This window comes from Staurois parvus, unplaced genomic scaffold, assembly GCF_062004578.1.
Source record: "Staurois parvus isolate SC_StPar_1 unplaced genomic scaffold, SC_StPar_1.0 ptg000255l, whole genome shotgun sequence".
Taxonomy (NCBI): domain Eukaryota; kingdom Metazoa; phylum Chordata; class Amphibia; order Anura; family Ranidae; genus Staurois; species Staurois parvus.
In genome coordinates this window covers 1762592-1781835 of record NW_028318051.1, presented here as the reverse complement: position 1 = coordinate 1781835, position 19244 = coordinate 1762592, and the positions used below count along the sequence as shown (strand labels likewise).

At 44.7% G+C, this 19244-nt stretch overlaps 1 protein-coding gene across 1 annotated transcript in view; it reads right to left on the bottom strand.

The window, feature by feature from the left end:
- Window positions 1-222: 222 nt before the first annotated feature.
- Window positions 223-19244, bottom strand: part of TRPC4AP (transient receptor potential cation channel subfamily C member 4 associated protein) — a 45531-nt gene continuing 26509 nt past the window's right edge. Inside the window, exons 8-19 of the mRNA XM_089681002.1 lie at window positions 18078-18266; window positions 15638-15780; window positions 15388-15519; window positions 14683-14741; window positions 14209-14310; window positions 12790-12873; window positions 12569-12659; window positions 10258-10398; window positions 8441-8552; window positions 7491-7603; window positions 6731-6937; window positions 223-2351 (exon numbers count right to left, since the gene is read on the bottom strand). Of these exons, the coding sequence (XP_089537128.1) occupies window positions 2214-2351; window positions 6731-6937; window positions 7491-7603; window positions 8441-8552; window positions 10258-10398; window positions 12569-12659; window positions 12790-12873; window positions 14209-14310; window positions 14683-14741; window positions 15388-15519; window positions 15638-15780; window positions 18078-18266 (1511 nt within the window). The 3' untranslated portion in view covers window positions 223-2213. The remainder of the gene's footprint in view (window positions 2352-6730; window positions 6938-7490; window positions 7604-8440; window positions 8553-10257; window positions 10399-12568; window positions 12660-12789; window positions 12874-14208; window positions 14311-14682; window positions 14742-15387; window positions 15520-15637; window positions 15781-18077; window positions 18267-19244) is intronic.

The following is a 19244-nucleotide window of genomic DNA, read 5'->3' as shown; positions in this document are numbered from 1 at the left end:
CAAAACGCGGCCCGCACGACAGCATAGGTGTGAACCGGGGGGGGAATCAGCTGTGACACCAGTAATTTGATGATTTAACAGTTCGGTTGAGAGCATAAGCAACTGTGACAGTTTTTCACAGCATGCCTAAAAATGTAACTGTTTGGGAAAGTTAAATTTGATGGGTTTAGTTCCACTTTAAAAGAAGTTCACCGTTCAGGGAAAAAAAAAAGCAAAAAAAAACAAAACAATAAAAGCACTTTAATTTTTTTTTTCTTAACAGGTAAAAAATGTGGATTTATTATTTTTTTTTTCCTAAGGAGCCTGCAGGGCATTGCACCCCACGATATCAGGCTCCGGAAGCGGTCTACTCATACCTTGTTACTTGAGAGCAGGAAGAATCAATGGACTAAGAGAGCACTCGCCATTGAGAAGTACAAGCCATGAGCTGCAATGGCTGATGGTATTTGGTGTTCATTCACAGGAAACTAAATGAATGACGCAATCGAGTGGGCAGAGCTGCGCTATTTTCAAATTGTGACAGCGGGGTCAGGGAGAGGCTTCCCCGCCCACTGTCGTGGGGGGGCGGGGCAGTGGGCTAAACGGGTGTAGAGGCTGCAGCTGATAGAACAGGTTTTCATGTTCCATCCTAAAAATGAGAGTGGAAAATTTTCCAAAAAGGTGGACTTATCCTTTAAGTAGTAAGTAGAGTCATCTCCAACCTACACTGACCATCAAAACAGGGGGACAATTTCCCACTGTCCACCAATGTAAGGGGTGGCCTTCTAAACTGACCACGAATGTCAGGGGACACCATAATATTTACTGTGTGTTTTTCTGTTATTCATTTTTTCACTCATAATTTTGATCTGTACAGCAAAGGCTTGTACTGGGTATCGAATGGAACAAACTAAACCAAATTACGATCTTAAAATGTAAACCTCTCTACAACCCAATGTTCACACCAACGTTCCGCGAGTTCTAAATAAAATCATTTTTAATCTTTGAAGGGTTCCTCCACGGTAAATCGGTTGAGAAAGGCTGCAGGACAGAATGCTGCCTCATCCGCCCCTCTAGTGGATCTGTACCAAGAACTATATAACCAGAGAGGAGACACACGTGGCTGAAAAATCAAGTGTCGGCCAATCACAGCCGCACTAGAGAGAATAGGAGACACGTGTGGCTGAAAAATCAAGTGTCGGCCAATCACAGCCGCACTAGAGAGAATAAGAGACACGTGTGGCTGAAAAATCAAATGTCGGCCAATCACAGCCGCACTAGAGAGAATAGGAGACACGTGTGGCTGAAAAATCAAATGTCGGCCAATCACAGCCGCACTAGAGAATAGGAGACACGGGCGGCTGAAAAATCAAGTGTCGGCCAATTACAGCCGCACTAGAGAGAATAGGAGACACGGGCGGCTGAAAAATCAAGTGTCGGCCAATCACAGCCGCACTAGAGAGAATAGGAGACACGGGCGGCTGAAAAATCAAGTGTCGGCCAATCACAGCCGCACTAGAGAGAATAGGCGACACCCCCCATGCATTCCAAAAAGGCAGTAAAGGAAAAAAAAAAAAAACAAACAAAAAAAAAAAATAAATTCATAGAAACCCATTCTGCTTTACTCTACACCAAAATAAAATAAAATAAAAAAAATCTAAGGCTAGAGCAGCATCCAATTAGATAATAATGTGGGAAACAAACAGAAAAAAAAAATAAATAAAAAATTCCAAACGGTCACATTGTAATTATTATTGCCAGTGTCCCACCCCTGCTTCTTTTGAGTGAGAAGACACCAAAAATGGAGAGTCTGTTCCATCCCAGATGACAATGGTGATCATGTTGGCTTTCCGCTTTTCCGTAAAACAAAAAAAGATTGGAAATATTAATTTTGATGATCCTGGAGGTGGATCTTTAGTTTCAAGACCAGGTTAGGCCCTTGTGGCACTTCTTGTGTAAAACACCCTTCCATATACGGAGGCTGGAGGAAGAAAAAAAAAAAATAAAACCTTAAATTGTCCTGAAGGAAGAAATAAAAGTGTGAATTGGATGACGACGTCCCTGAATATATTGCACAGACGTAGCATATTGTGGAGAGTTGTCAGCAGGCAATGCTGGACACTATGCGTTCCATGTGCATTAGACACCCCAGGACAGACAGTGCATAGCGCCTCTCAGCAGTATACCATCTGAATATCTTGTTCATTGGGAGGAAAGCAATAAACTGCTTGGCCTTAGTCCTCGGAGAAGTCTTTGTCCACGTCCATATAGGCTTCATCTATGTAACTTACTATGGCACACGGTGATGTCCTGTCTGGATTTAATAGTACAGATACAGTCTCTTTCCAGTAGCTGAAGTTGATGCATGAACTCTGGCAAAACAAAGAGAAGATGCGAGGTCAGGGTGTGGAACTGCAATGTGTGCATATCCCTCTGGACTGGCCAATCACTGGGCCGACATCATGCTGGGTTAGGGGTACACAGGTAATTCAGAATGCCAAATCTTTGGCCACTTTCACACGGGCGTTCCGTATGTCCATTTTTCATCTGTCAGTTTACGGATGAAAAACGGACCCTCATGTATTTTTCTATGGACTTGCGCATGTAAACGGATTAACATCTTTTTACATCCGTTAACATCCGGTTTTTTGAACGTTAAAAAACCCTATTTTACTTCCGCAAACAAATGGAACGGACGAAAAACGGATGTCAATGGATCCAAGTGGATGAAAAATGGATGTAAAACGGACAAAAAAAACACGGACGTCAATGGATCCAAAAAGGGACGAAAAAAAAACGGATCCAAAAAGGGACGAAAAACACGGATCCAAAAAGGGACGAAAAACACGGATCCAAAAAGGGACGAAAAACACGGATCCAAAAAGGGGACGAAAAACACGGATCCAAAAAGGGGACGAAAAACACGGATCCAAAAAGGGGACGAAAAACACGGATCCAAAAAGGGGACGAAAAACACGGATCCAAAAGGGGACGAAAAACACGGATCCAAAAGGGGACGAAAAACACGGATCCAAAAGGGGACGAAAAACACGGATCCAAAAGGGGACGAAAAACACGGATCCAAAAGGGGACGAAAAACACGGATCCAAAAGGGGACGAAAAACACGGATCCAAAAGGGGACGAAAAACACAAATCCAAAAGGGGACGAAAAACACGGATCCAAAAGGGGACGAAAAACACGGATCCAAAAAGGGACGAAAAACACGGATCCAAAAGGGGACGAAAAACACGGATCCAAAAGGGGACGAAAAACATGGATCCAAAAAAGGGACGAAAAACACGGATCCAAAAGGGGACGAAAAACACGGATCCAAAAGGGGACGAAAAACATGGATCCAAAAAAGGGACGAAAAACACGGATCCAAAAAAGGGACGAAAAACACGGATCCAAAAAAAGGGACGAAAAACACGGATCCAAAAAAGGGACGAAAAACACGGATCCAAATGGATGAAAAACTGATGTAAACCAATGTAAATGGGTGAAAAAAAAAAAAAACATGAATAAAGTGTATGTAAAAACTCATGGTTTTTTTTTTTTAAAAAAAACGTGACTGGGGGACAAAAACAAAACAAAAAAAAAAACGGAATGCCCATGTGAAAGGACCCTTTGTGGTCTAAACAGACTTACTCCAGCAGCTGAGGGTTTTACTGGACACAACAGAATAACACTTAGCCTGTTGTAATGCAGCACTCCTGGCAGCAAGTTCACACTACTGCTGGTATTGGAATGCATAGAAATTGCACATGTTCCTGCACCCGCCAGTATTCATGACAAAAACAAGCTGCTCTTTAGCATATGCACGGGGGTGTCATTAACTCGTAATGGCACCCCCACCTATCTGAAAATGCAGTGCATTTTCAGGTGCGCAAAACTGCATGGTACCTCAGCGGTTTGCATTTTGGGGAAAAAATTCAGGGACTGTTTCCCACAGGTACAGCAGCCCATTCACATGAACAAATGTGGCACACAGGAAACATGAAGACGTGAACCTAGCCAAAGTGGAGGTGAACTTTTTTTGCTTTTTTGAAAATGACAAGAGCCCCATCTGCATGTACACATTTGACAGTCAAAGTGGAACTATAGTGAAAAATAAAAAAGGATAGGATTCAGGCTGTCCCATCACTATTACCTGTTGATTATGTTTCCATTTCCTGGAACAGACCAAGCTACCAGCAAAAGTTTCTGTTACAGGGGTTGGGGAAAAAAAAACATAACACTGACAGTTTCTATTTCCATTACTTAAAGAGCAATTCCACCCTCCTACCCTTTACAGCCAAGGAGGCTGTCACCTGTTTGATCTGAAGTTGATAGTTCAGCCAAGAGTACAAGCAACTGCGAGTTATTATTAATGGCATACCTTGAACAGAACGGTGTTGGAAAACTTAAATCAATGGATTTGGCTCGGCTTTAACCACTTTCACCCCCTTCCTGTCCAGGCCAATTTTCAGCTTTCAGTGCTATCACACTCTAAATGACAATTGCGTGGTCATGCAACACTGTACCCATATGAAATTTTTCGCAATTTGAGAGAGATAAAACTTTATTTTGGTGGTATTATTCACCACTGGGATTTTTATTTTTTTGCTATATAAATGAAAAAGTCCAAAAATTTTGAATTAAAAAAAAAAAAAAGTTTTATAAAATTTAGCAAATAAATAATCTTTCTTCATAAATATTGGCTACAATGTATCCATCTATCTTTTTAGTAAAAAAAATAAATGAAAAGTAGAAAAAAAAAACAAAAAAAACCCACACTCACAAAAAATTGGAGCCTCCCCACATACGCAGACATTTCGGTTTGGTTTTCGGCCACATGCATTCTGAATTTTCGGTATCTGTTTTGGCACCAGAATTTTCATTTCGGTGCACCACTAGCGCTATATATATTTTTTTTTGTTACATTTTTTACTAGTAATGGCAGCAATCAGCAACTTATAGTGGGACTGCAGCGGGACACTGACTAACTGCCACTGACATCCCCAGTGACACTAATATAGTCATCAGTGCTAATAAAAAGCACTGACACTGTACTAATGACACTGGGCAGGAAGGGGTTAACATCTGGGGCGATCAAAGGGTTAACTGTGTGCTGTTTTACTAGGGAAACATGCTGACGGGAGAGATCTGTGTTGTTTAAACACAGACCTCTCCCCTTTCATTGTTCCTCGGCGATCCCTGGATGCAGGTGCGGAATCTCTGGCTGGGACATAGTGATCAACAGCTGTAGCTGCCCAATAGTGGTGCAGGTAGAGCAGCGCTTGCGTGCCCCCTCCGTGGAAATACAAAATATCTCTCTATATCCATCTCTCTCTCTACCTATTTAACAATTGATCCCCATCCATCCATCCCCATCCATATCTACCTATTTATCAATTGATCCATCTATCTCCACATCTATCTATCCATCCATCTATCTCCACATCTATCTATCCATCCATCTATCTCCACATCTATCTATCCATCCATCTATCTCCACATCTATCTATCCATCCATCTATCTCCACATCTATCTATCCATCCATCTATCTCCACATCTATCTATCCATCCATCTATCTCCACATCTATCTATCCATCCATCTATCTCCACATCTATCTATCCATCCATCTATCTCCACATCTATCTATCCATCCATCTATCTCCACATCTATCTATCCATCCATCTATCTCCACATCTATCCATCCATCTATCTCCACATCTATCCATCCATCTATCTCCACATCTATCCATCCATCTATCTATCCATCTATCTATCCATCTATCTATCCATCTATCTATCCATCTATCTATCCATCTATCTATCCATCTATCTATCCATCTATCTATCCATCTATCTATCCATCTATCTATCCATCTATCTATCCATCTATCTATCCATCTATCTATCCATCTATCTATCCATCTATCTATCCATCTATCTATCCATCTATCTATCCATCTATCTCCACATCTATCTCCACATCTATCTCCACATCTATCTCCACATCTATCTCCACATCTATCTCCACATCTATCTCCACATCTATCTCCACATCTATCTCCACATCTATCTCCACATCTATCTCCACATCTATCTCCACATCTATCTCCACATCTATCTATCCATCTATCTATCCATCTATCTCCACATCTATCTATCCATCTATCTCCACATCTATCTATCCATCTATCTCACATCTATCTATCCATCTATCTCACATCTATCTATCCATCTATCTCACATCTATCCATCTATCCATCTCCCATCTATCCATCTCCCATCTATCCATCTCCCATCTATCCATCTCCCATCTATCCATCTCCCATCTATCCATCTCCCATCTATCCATCTCACATCTATCCATCTCACATCTATCCATCTCACATCTATCCATCTCACATCTATCCATCTCACATCTATCCATCTCACATCTATCTATCTATTCATACACACACGATTTTGCGCAGCCAAGCCACCCTGTACCAGTAGTTCTGGTATAGGGTGGTGAGGAATCGGTAAATCTTACTTGCACCGAGTCCAACAACTGAGCCAAGTGTCAGAGGTCACCCAAAACCTGACAGTTCTTGTCCGTACGTGCAGCTTCAGGCCAGGCTATTGACAGCCAACGGATGTCCACGGAAGAGATTAAGCAGTTGGCTGGCTCTCTCGATCACCCAGCATACACAAAAAGCTTAAAAATGAGGCGCTAAGTGTTGGGAGAGTTGATGGGGGATCGAGGCACACTCACATTCTCTAAACAAGTGCTGTCTTTGTCCTTGTTGAGGTAATGCTGCTGCCAGAAGCGCAGGAGGCTGTGGAAGTTGTTGAGGATGAAGCCCGGGTATTTCTCCAAGCACTCCATGTCCCGGATGGTCTGCAGGTAGTAGGGTAGCCGACCTTTCCTCCGCGCCAGCATTAGGATAACCAGACTTGTGTTCAAGCAGCTGACATTCTCCTGGAGAAGAAAGCTCATGTGTCAGCCGCATCAATTTAAGATTTCCTTTACTGCGTGCCAAAAACATGAAAGTCGCCTGAAAATCAAATCTCAATCATTAAGCGATTAACGCAAAATAGTTAAGTGAATGGGTTAAAACCAACCGTTTTATTTTGGCTTTTTGGTGCTCACATTGTAAATCCCCATTACACAAAGCACTGTCCATCGCATACAGCCACACACCTCCGCTATCACCATAACTTGCAGTTACCTAAATTGAACCTGTGCTCCATTCTACAGTCCGGAAAGTCACACTACTGACTAGGAGCAGGCGCTGCATGAAGGCCGTTACTAGGATTACAAAGAAAAGCTTCTTCTGTGCACCTTGGAATCTCTGTTTAAATCTCTAACAAATACAATAGATTGTACTCCCCTTGAGGGTTAGCGACTGATGTGAATGTACAATATATATGTAAAGCGCTGCGTAAATTGATGGTGATATATAAGTACCTGAAATAAATAAAAAATAAAATATACAGTAGGCAAGTAAAAGCCTAAGGCACTAGTATCTCACCTGTGTCAATGTCTGCACATGAATGATATTGATAAGTCGGAAGAGAAAAGACATTTGCACAGACCCCTGAGTCATATAGGACAGCAACCGACACTCGGACAAAACCTCTGCGACTGAAGAAAAAAAAAAAAAAAAAAAAAAGGCGCAAAATCATTTCAGTTCAACTGTGCAACTGAGTCCAGAGAGCCACATTTTGGCAGTTCGAGATATCAGTGATCAAACTACAAGGTGAGTGCAAGTCCACAAAGGGAAAATGATAGTAAATCGTACTTTTTTTTTTGTTTTTTTTTTGTTTACCTGCTCTGTGAATTGCAGGAGTGACCCCAATCCTCCTCATCTGGGGTCTCTCGCCGCTGCTCCTCTTCTCCATGTGCCACCATAAGAAGCTCCTTCCTATGGTGGCACGCCTGCAGGCTCTATGGCAAGCTGTGCTGCCTGCATCCTTAGAGACAGACAGTGCAACTCCCTTCCTGCCCCTTCGTCACAGGATTTGTCTGACAGCAGTGGGAGCCAATGGCTCCCACTGTCTCAGCAAAGCCTATGCGGGAAGACAGAGCCACTACAGACAGGCACAGTGCACAAGAGAATGAGGTAAGTATAAGATGGGGTGTGAGGGGGTGATAAAAGTACTAGAACGTGTTTTTACCTTGACCCCAGGTTCACACCTATGCGGCCGTGTTTTGCTCGGGCACGAGAGCCCATTCATTTGAATGGACTCCCGTGCCCGTGACATGCAGGGAAAGAAGTCACTTTGGAAAACGCAGCCCGCACAGGAACCTCTGTTCTCAGAATGGTTGCATTTCCCAGTGCGGGTGGCGTGCCATTAGAAATAATGGCACTCGCCCACAGGTCCGCAATTCTCTCTTTTCCTGCGAATCTGCAGTGGCATCACCCGCACAGATGTGAACCGGGGGTAATGCAGGGACTTTGGAACTACCTGAAGCACTCACCTTTGATTTCATCTGACTGGCTCTCAAACCGATCCAGAGACAGTGCAATGCATCTCACCAACATGTTTGAGTCCACCAAAGAGCTGTTTATCTGATTCAAGAAAACCTGGAACTAAAAGGGAAAAAAAAAAGTTTTATACAGCTACTGGGTATCTGTTTTACTGATCAGTCTGTCTACAACAGTGAACAATGCAGCTACCAGACAGCGGGAAAAAAAAAAAAAAAAAAGAAGAACAGTGACAAACTTTGGCATATACAATAAAATGATGAACAAGTTGTGGTCACTGGGTCATGCTACATGTGATTTGTGCAGTATGCCCAATCTTTCTGGCCATCTGCTGCTCCCCTCCTTGCACATGATGGCAATTCCCAGCTGTCAAAATAACAGCTGGGAGGTGCTGTAAAAATCTGGCAGCTGCACTTGGGCTTTAAAAGGATAAGTTCACCTTTTTAAGAAAAAAAACACATTTTTGCAGAAATCAGCACACCGGTGGATCAGGGGTTCATCCTTAGGCTTCTGCAGACAAGCCCAGCAAGGCTTGTGAATGAATTACAAGAGAGCTCACCAGTGCCCTCTCAGTTTATTCAGGAGAACTACAAGCTGTCAGCTGCAAAGTTTGATGGTAGTTGTGCCTCATTCGTTCAGAGGATTCTGTGAATGAATGATGAGGCCACGTGGGCAGAGCCCCATACGGCCGTGCGTTTTTTGAATTGTGACAGCGGGCGCAGGGAGAAGATCCCTCGCCCACTGTCACAATGTGAGAGGCATCAGGAGGAGAGGCTGTGGGAGTTGTGGCTCATTCATTCAGAGGATTCTGTGACTGAATGATGAGGCCACATGGGCATAGCCCCATACAGCCGTGCTGTTTTTGAATTGTGATAACGGGCGCAGGGAGAAGATCCCTCGCCCACTGTCACAATGCGAGAGGCATCAGGAGGAGAGGCTGTGGGAGTTGAAACATGCTACATTCTAAATACGGGTGGAACGTGTAACATGTTCCAAAAGTGAAGTTATCCTTTAATGTTAATGCATATCTATGGTCAAAATATAAAAAAAAATTCATTTCTAGCCTACTTCAATTAACCCAAAACGACCTTGATGATATTAACCCCTCGAAGCCGAGCGCACGCAAATATGCGACCTCTCCGCGTCTGGGTCTTGACGATGAGCGGCCGCATATTTGCGTGCAATTAGAAAATACATATGTGCCCCAACACACTCCCAGCACCTATGTCTGCGACTCCCGGAAAGGTCTCAATCTCCCCTTTCGATCAGGACCTTTTCCAATCATGTGAACCCGTGACGGCGAATCACGGCGGTCACATGACCCTAAAACCCTGCCCGCCTCCTGAAACTCTTAAAGGGTCGGGAGGTGCCGGCGCGAAGAGGTTAAACTTACTTTATGATGATCCGAACACATTTACTTCCTTGAATTCTGTAACACATTCATTATGACCTATCAGTAGGCACTGCTGTGTCACAGAATTCACAGAGCCCACAGAGGAGTTTCAGGAGGTGGAGTCAGTACAGGAAACGCTGATTGCAGGCAGCTAGGTACCATGGGATATGTAGTCCTTGGATACAGACAGTAAACCACAGGAGGAGAAGCAGAGCATGCAGGGAATTCAGAAAGGTGTGGAAAGAGATGGCCAGCAGACATGCAGAAGTCAACATGAAAGGAGGAAATTTTCCAAGTAAGCTTTCATTGGAAGGTCAAATACAACAACTATTGTTTGGATTGTGAATACAATGCTAATGTTTTAAAAATGAAAGCATATGCTGTGACCACAGATCATCCTTAAACATGTCATTTTACCCTCTCCTCTGTAGTGATGTATTTGTTGAATTTCTTAAAGGCATCAATGTTAAACTTCATTAGCTCTCCCAGTAGGTCAAAGTAGCTTTGAAGGACGTCCCTCGATTTGCACTCACTATCCACAATACAGTAGAGGATGTGCTGGAATGTAAAATTCTCTGGATTACAACCACAATCGGATTTCACAAATAAAGAGAAAAACTCTGACTTGACTTCATGCTTATTTAGGACGTATCCCCAAAACTGCTACCCTTATTCTTTAAAGTGGATCTAATGGCTGAAAATTTTTATTTTTCACCTTCATGCATTCTATGCAGCTTGGGAGACAGCACGCACAAGTGGCCCCAGAGCAAACTGCTAGCTCTGGGGGCACTCAGCATGGGGAGGGGGGCACGAGCATCAGCAGGGGATCCGAGAACAGGAAGATTGGGGCTGCTCTGTGCAGAACCATTGCAGAGCAGGCAAGTATGACGTTTGTTACTTTTACAACAAAAAAATCTGAACCTTTAGTATCACTTTCACTTACCGTATTCTTCGCTCCATAAAAGGACGCACTTTTTTCCCCCTCAAAAAAAAAAAAAGGGGAAAATGTCTGTGCGTCTTATGGAGTGTCCGGCCCGATATTCCCGCCACCTCTACTGTGCAGCAGAACCTGCTCCTCGGTCCAGCAGTGTCCTACTTCCATCGGTCGTCTTCACATCTTTAGTGTGGGCACTCGGCTGTGACAGCTTGCGGCTTCACAGCCCGGTGCCCACTGCGGGGCTCGGGAGCGAGTGCTCACCTGTGTCCCCATAGAAAGCGGCTTGCTATTGGGGGCACTGGTCAAGGGGGAGGAGCCAGGAACTCCAGCAGGGGGCCCCGAGAAGAAGCTGATAGGGGCTGCTCTGTGCAAAACTATTGCATAGAGCATGAGGGTGTGTGTGTTTTTGTTTGTGTTGCTATTCTGTCTCTCAGTGTTACAATACACCTACCATTCGATTTGTAGACTGATCATTTCTTTGTGAGTGGGAAAACATTCAACATCAGCAGGGGATGAAATACTTATTTCCTTCACGTTAATAAACCAGGTTAAACAAAGGTCTCATGTTAGCAGTGGCAACAAAACAGTACTTCTGAAAGCTGATGTCTTTATAGCAGCATGTAACACACATAGCCATATAACTTAGTGCCCTCCGCCCCCAATTTATAATGAATTTACTGAAATTATATAGAGACGTTTGAGAAATCAATTCTAACAGGACAACTGAGCAGGCTCAAGCATCTAAACCCAAGAACAAAAATGTAACAGAATGTAGCGTGCTAGTCTTTAGAGGCAGAGGCTTCATTCCTTTCCATTTTGAGGATAAGAACACTTTCTGCAAGTACAGAAAGATACATGTTGGTCATACAGAAATCTTGTGTCCCTGTAACTTCCTGTGGACGGATCTGAAATCCTAAACATTATCGGCCTTCTCGGATACCTTCTGTGAACTACAAAAGCAAAACCCCTTTGTATAACTGAAATGAGGGGAGCAGCTCGGGGTCCACAGCCGGCGAGCAGCTCGGGGTCCACAGCCGGCGAGCAGCTCGGGGTCCACAGCCGGCGAGCAGCTCGGGGTCCACAGCCGGCGAGCAGCTCGGGGTCCACAGCCGGCGAGCAGCTCGCCGTCCACAGCCGGCGAGCAGCTCGCCGTCCACAGCCGGCGAGCAGCTCGCCGTCCACAGCCGGCGAGCAGCTCGCCGTCCACAGCCGGCGAGCAGCTCGCCGTCCACAGCCGGCGAGCAGCTCGCCGTCCACAGCCGGCGAGCAGCTCGCCGTCCACAGCGGGCGAGCAGCTCGCCGTCCACAGCGGGCGAGCAGCTCGCCGTCCACAGCGGGCGAGCAGCTCGCCGTCCACAGCGGGCGAGCAGCTCGCCGTCCACAGCGGGCGAGCAGCTCGCCGTCCACAGCGGGCGAGCAGCTCGCCGTCCACAGCGGGCGAGCAGCTCGCAGTCCACAGCGGGCGAGCAGCTCGCAGTCCACAGCGGGCGAGCAGCTCGCAGTCCACAGCGGGCGAGCAGCTCGCAGTCCACAGCGGGCGAGCAGCTCGGATTTGGCAGGATCACCAAGTGAATAGAAAAAGATGCCCGAAAAAATAACCAGGATAGCCACCACATCTAAGGAATGGCAAACTGCAAAAGATGACATTTTTGTTTAGAAAGCTTTAAGTCAGCATTCAGCTTGTAAGTATGTGAAGGGATTATGGGAGCTCTTGTCACAGAGTAGAGAAAAATAAATCCCCACAAAGTTTCACCATAATGGCTATATGATTACACAGCCATTCCACCTCACCTCTAATAATCCTCTCTTCAGCAGAAACATCTGGTCTGCGTACGACGTCACGCCACGAAGAAAGCTTTCTACAGCTCGTGCTTGCCAGAACCTAGACACAGGACAGCATTAAGAAATGCAATGTGCATCAAACAGCCTTACAGATCGTTCTCATCTAAAACATGAAATCTAAACCGAGATCGTCCCTGCAGGAAATCATACTAGCAATGCAGTCAACATACCTGAAGGAAGACTCTGCTGGCTCCTTTTTCATGACTTGCAGTAATCTGGTTAATAGGCCCTTTTTCCCATCACACACCAAGCTCCTAAAAACACATGGCATGCCGGGAAGTAAAATGTCATTAAACATTGTGAAAACCAAGCAACACGCACTATTACAGTGAAGTCATTGGAAAATACTAGTTCTATAAGTATAAGTACATATATAAGTACAGAAAAAAAAAAAGCCGCAGTAAAATGTAGTTAACCACTTCCTGTCTGGCCCTTGTAGATCAACGGCTGGACAGGAGCACTGCCGAAGCGGGTGGACGTTTCTAAACGTCCCCCCGCTTCCATTGCCTGTGTGCGCATCGCAATTGGTGCCCGACGGACACAGATCGCTGTACGGGACTTCTGTGTGAGGTCCCGATTCACGTGATCACTGATTGGCCAATCAGTGATCACATGAACAGTAGTAAACAAGTCACTTCTGACATCATTGCTTACTACTTGTGAAATCTGTGAATGATCACAGAGGTCACATGGTACAAGGCTATTCACAACAGCCTTGTACCATGTGACAAGCTGTGACCAATCACAGCTCTCACAGTATTTCTCAATGGCTGCAAGAATGCAGCCAGAGAGAAAATGGAGAAATTATTGCATTTACAGCCTTTATGGGTGTAAAAGCAATCAGTGTAAAAAAAAAAAAAAGCTTCATAACCCCCAAGTAGTACAGTGTTACCATGGTGACACTGTACTGCTAGGTAACAGTATGTAAAAATAAAACAAGAAAAAAAAAAACACACAAATAAGAATATAAAAAAAAATAAAAAATGTAAAAAATGTTTTAAAAAATTATAATTTTTGGTTATAAACGAATTTAGGTTATTTGTTTTTTTTTGCTAAAAAGATAACTGAATAAATTATGGCCAAGATTTAGGAAGAAAGATTATTTGCAAAATTTTATAAGAAAAACATAACATTTTTGGACTTTTTCATTTATATAGCAAAAAAGAAAAAAAAAATAATCCCAGTGGTGAATAAATGCCACCAAAATAAAGCTTTAGCTGTCTTAAAAAACGCTAAAAAATTCATATGGGTACAGTGTTGCATGACCGTGCAATTGTCATTCAACGTGTGATAGCGCTGAAAGCTGAAAATTGGCCTGGACAGGAAGGGGGTAAAAGTGTCCGGACTTGAAGTGGTTTAAAAAAAAAAAAAAAAAGTCTTTGCTGCCCCTTAGCAAACAGGCCAATTCAAATATCTACAAAAAAGTAAAAAAAAAAAAAAAAGAAAGGAAGCCGACAGCCAAAAAAGTAAAGTTCAAATTAGACTGCTTGCTATAGGGCAATGTAGATGGTTCAATACCACTCCTTCCAACAGGAATTATATACACAAGGCCCTATGTCATGAAATGTCCAAAGATCAGTGGGGCTTACCTGTCTGTATTCAATACAGCCTCTACTTCTGGGATACTGGCTTTTAAAGAGATTGCACTCAGTTCATTTAATTCTTGGCTGTTGAGAAGTAAATATTTATTCCTAAAGTGAAGAATACAATGGGTTAGGAAAAGCATTGCTCACATAGGAACACAAACATTTCCTACAGCAAGCCAAAACCAAAAAGTACTTTTACTTTCATTTAATGCAGGGGAGGGATGGGGGAGGCCAAGCAGAAATGAAACCTCTGACACCATGTGGTATTCACAGCAGTTTTAGGTCAGAACAACATGGCTTTTAGTAAGACCAACAAAGTAGCACCGACAGCTGAAAAGTAAAGCTCAGTCAACCTGCAGGATTAGTAATCAGGAAACCAGGACGCTTACGACTTGAAAACTTTATAACTACTTCGCAAAAAATAATTGTGTACCGTATAAAAACAAAAAAAGAACAAAAATGCAACAAACTACTCACTCATGATGGTCGCTAAAGCTCTGGAGCAATCTTAGAAACTGTATCTTCAGTGAAATATCCTAGCAAGAAAAAAAAAAAAAAAAAAGATTTACTCAATAGGTACAAATAAAACGCTTTAGAAATATGTAGTAGCTGTGTATATCAACTTTGGGTGCACTAAATGTCTTTGTAGATCTAGTTTGTAGCGGTGACCCCCACAGCCGCTAGTGTACATAGACGCTCTCTATAATAAAGGATGCGGAAGCACGTCCCTGAGAAAGGAGTCATTCTTCTCCTGTACAATCAATGCAAGGTTACTATTAAAGTATTAGCTGCCTCCTGCCCGCCATATAGTCCAATGATGGGCGCAAGGCGGTTCTCTCGTTCTGGGAAGACGTCATACGACGTCCTCCCATTCTCACCGCGCATGCGCGGCTCAGGGAGCGTGGCGATCGGTGGTGCGCTGTGTCCCTCGGACACAGCGGATCACCGATCCATGGAAAGAGCTGAAGATGTCGGCTCGGTCATGTGATCAGCTGTGTCCAATGTGCCCTGAGTGCTCCCAGCACATATGTCTGTAACTCACGGAAAGGTCCCGATTTCCCTTGCAATTGGGACCTTTTCCAATTATGTGACCGCGAATCACATGACCCTAAAACGCCGCCCGCCTCCTGAAACTCTTAAAGGGCCGTGAGGCACCGGCGCAAAGGGGTTAATATTACTCACCGGACTGCAGTCGCAGTTCTGGTTGTGCCCATGGAGTACCAAAGTGGACGCAGAGTGCTTCCGCCATATCAGCTTGTCAAACAGATTATTTAATCCTGGGATCAGTTTAAACTCGGCAATCATTTTATGAACCTGAAATAAGAGGAAATAGGAAACAATGAATGATGGTGATAACAAAGAATTAGAGGCATAAAAGACCTTCCAAACACGTGAAAAGAATGGGAAAAAAAAAAAAAAAGGGTACACAAACCTGATTCCTTTGCCTTCCCATCAACAAGACACAGAGCACATAGAGAACCTCTACTTTGTACATGATCTCATGCATGATCTTCATGGAATGTGGGAGCTGAGTTCTTGAGGTGGGATTTGCCAGGCCACTTTCATCAGACGACTCTAAAAAGTGAACAGAATGTTAGAGAAGAGCTTTGGTAGCTTAACCTCTTCAAGTCCAGACACTTTCGCCCCCTTCCTGCCCGGACACTTTCGCCCCCTTCCTGCCCGGACACTTTCACCCCCTTTCTGCCCGGACACTTTCACCCCCTTCCTGCCCGGACACTTTCACCCCCTTCCTGCCCGGACACTTTCACCCCCTTCCTGCCCGGACACTTTCACCCCCTTCCTGCCCGGACACTTTCACCCCCTTCCTGCCCGGACACTTTCACCCCCTTCCTGCCCGGACACTTTCACCCCCTTCCTGCCCAGGCCAATTTTCAGGTTTCAGCGCTATCACACTTTGAATGACAATTGCGCAGTCATGCAACACTGTACCCATATGAATTTTTTAGCATTTTTTTGAGACAGATAAAACTTTATTTTGGTGATATTTATTCACTACTGGGATTTTGTATGTCATAAATCTTGGCCAAAATTTATTCAGTTATCTTTTTAGTAAAAAAAATAAAAAAAATAACCCAAATTAGTTTATAACCAAAAATTATAATTTAAAAAAAGAAAGTTACATTTTTATAAATTATTTTTTGTACATACTGTCACCCTAGCAGTACAGCGTCACCATGGTGACACTGTACTACTTGGGGGGTGAAGATTTTTTTTTTTTTTTGTACACTGATTGCTTTTACACCCATAAAGGCTGTAAAAGCAATAATTTGCCTGCCTTGCTTCTGAGATCATGGCGGAGTAATTCGTTGGCAGAAGCCCATCCAAGATCACAGGTCCATTCCAGTACCCAGAGAGGGGTTCTCCTGTATATCCAGGAAACTGCACTCACCTAACCCTATAGGGGACCTCTGGCTGACTTAGATCATCGTAAAGCCCTGGAATTACCTGGTGTGCCACTTCTTTTTCAGAGGGAGGATTACCTACCATCTGGTCTACCCTGATCTCCTTGAGAGGACATCTTGACCTACCTACCTATCGAAATATATATGCGCGCATTTATGTTGCGCATCTGGTGAGTGTGCAATTTTACTATAATCATTTGCACAAGCACCAGAATACCTTTGAAGCAGGCACCTTCAGAGCACTATTATCACTTTTGGAACATTTCTTTATACATATTTTATAATCATTTATCCAATAATTTTATTTTAAGGTTTTATCTGGTCACCTATTGTGCATAGCTGCTGCTTTTTTTTTAGTGCTCTCACATACCTTATACCTTTTCATTGAGAAATACTGTACGAGCTGTGATTGGTCACAGCTTGGCACATGGTACAAGGCTGTAGTGAATAACCCTGTACCTTGTGACCTCTGTGATCATTCACAGATTTCACACGTAGTAAGCAAAGATGTAAAAAGTGACATCTTGCTTACTACTCTGCATGTGAGCACTGATTGGCTAATCCGTGTTCACATAATCGGGACCTCACACAGAGGTCCCGTACAACGATCGGTGTTCCACGGTGTCCGGAGGACAGAGCGGGCACTGGATCGCGGTGCTGTGAGCTCGCAGGGAGTGCGCACAAGCAGGGGGTGGGGAGGCCGTTTATAAATGGCCACCCGCCCCTGCACTGCCACCGTCTGGCCGTTTATATACAGCGTCCAGACGGGAAGCGGTTATTATACAGGATTTATATAGCGCCAACAGTTTGCTCAGCGCTTTACAATATAACGGGAGACAATACAGCAACAATACAGTTCAATACAAGAGGGATAGGAGGGCCCTGATCCTGGGAGCTTACAATCTAGGAGAAAGAGCTGCAACAGGCAGTGAAAAGTACCCAAGGATTCATAAAAATCATCACGAGTGCCCAGTGAGAAATACTCATGTTTGGACTGATTGCATGGTGGAGTTGTAGATGATGTAATCTTTATGGAAACAGACCAAAATCATCTACATCTGCAGACAACTACAAAGCTAAAAATGCAATACTGAGAGAGGCATATTTAATAAACCAATGAAAGCATTAAAAAAAAGGGACAAACTACTAATACGGATACAAAATTTATTTCACAGCCCTGATTCCAAAGATCACATTTTCCTGAAAGATTTTAATTTTTAAAATGAACCTGTGCTCTGCCCAGCAGGGGAAAAGCAGCAGATTCACAGAAAGCTGAACTCCATAGGTAGGTACAGTAAAAAAAACGCACATATTTAATAACAGAACACAAAGCTGCATTAAATTTGGGTCTTGGACATCTTTTTGGAGTTCAGGTTTATCTGCCACTCTCTGCAGCAGCCCCTTTCCCTGCGATGATCAATAAACACAGCTTCTTTTAAGGAATGTCACCTGTTCCACTCTGTTCGGTCTCCTCGTGGGCCACACGCATCAGGGCGTCCAACACCAAGGCGTTATCCAACCACGTGTACCACTCCTCTAACTCCTGGAGGAAAGTGGCCGTGCCTGTAGATTCTGACACTTTACGGGTGGCAAGCTTGCATAGTCTTTCAATGAAGCCTGGGATATTCAGAAGTGTGGCTAGAACAAACAAAATCGTATACTTTTAGGAACATGAACAGCAGATATTTACAGAATGTTGACTGTGAAGAGATTATATAAATACAATTTTATAGTTTTTGTAGCTTAAAAGTGGAAGTTATGAAAATGGGCGGAAAGGCCGGTCTCTTCAGCATTAAAACTACTCACCTGCCTGTCTGCCGTTGTACAGTGAGCACAGCTGTCAAATTCGGGTACACGCCCCCCACCCTACCCAAAAGGTCCGCAGTCTCTGCTCATCCCCCGCACCGTGCCCGCAGTCTCTGCTCATCCCCCGCACCGTGCACGCAGTCTCTGCTCATCCCCCGCACCGTGCCCGCAGTCTCTGCTCATCCCCCGCACCGTGCCCGCAGTCTCTGCTCATCCCCCGCACCGTGCCCGCAGTCTCTGCTCATCCCCCGCACCGTGTCCGCAGTCTCTGCTCATCCCCCGCACCGTGTCCGCAGTCTCTGCTCATCCCCCGCACCGTGTCCGCAGTCTCTGGTCATCCCTCGCACCGTGTCCGCAGTCTCTGCTCATCTCCCGTACCGTGTCCGCAGTCTCTGCTCATCTCCCGTACCGTGTCCGCAGTCTCTGCTCATCTCCCGTACCGTGTCCGCAGTCTCTGCTCATCTCCCGTACCGTGTCCGCAGTCTCTGCTCATCTCCCGTACCGTGTCCGCAGTCTCTGCTCATCTCCCGTACCGTGTCCGCAGTCTCTGCTCATCTCCCGTACCGTGCCCGCAGTCTCTGCTCATCCCCCGCACCGTGCCCGCAGTCTCTGCTCATCCCCCGCACCGTGCCCGCAGTCTCTGCTCATCCCCCGCACCGTGTCCGCAGTCTCTGCTCATCCCCCGCACCGTGTCCGCAGTCTCTGGTCATCCCTCGCACCGTGTCCGCAGTCTCTGCTCACCTCCCGTACCGTGTCCGCAGTCTCTGCTCACCTCCCGTACCGTGTCCGCAGTCTCTGCTCATCTCCCGT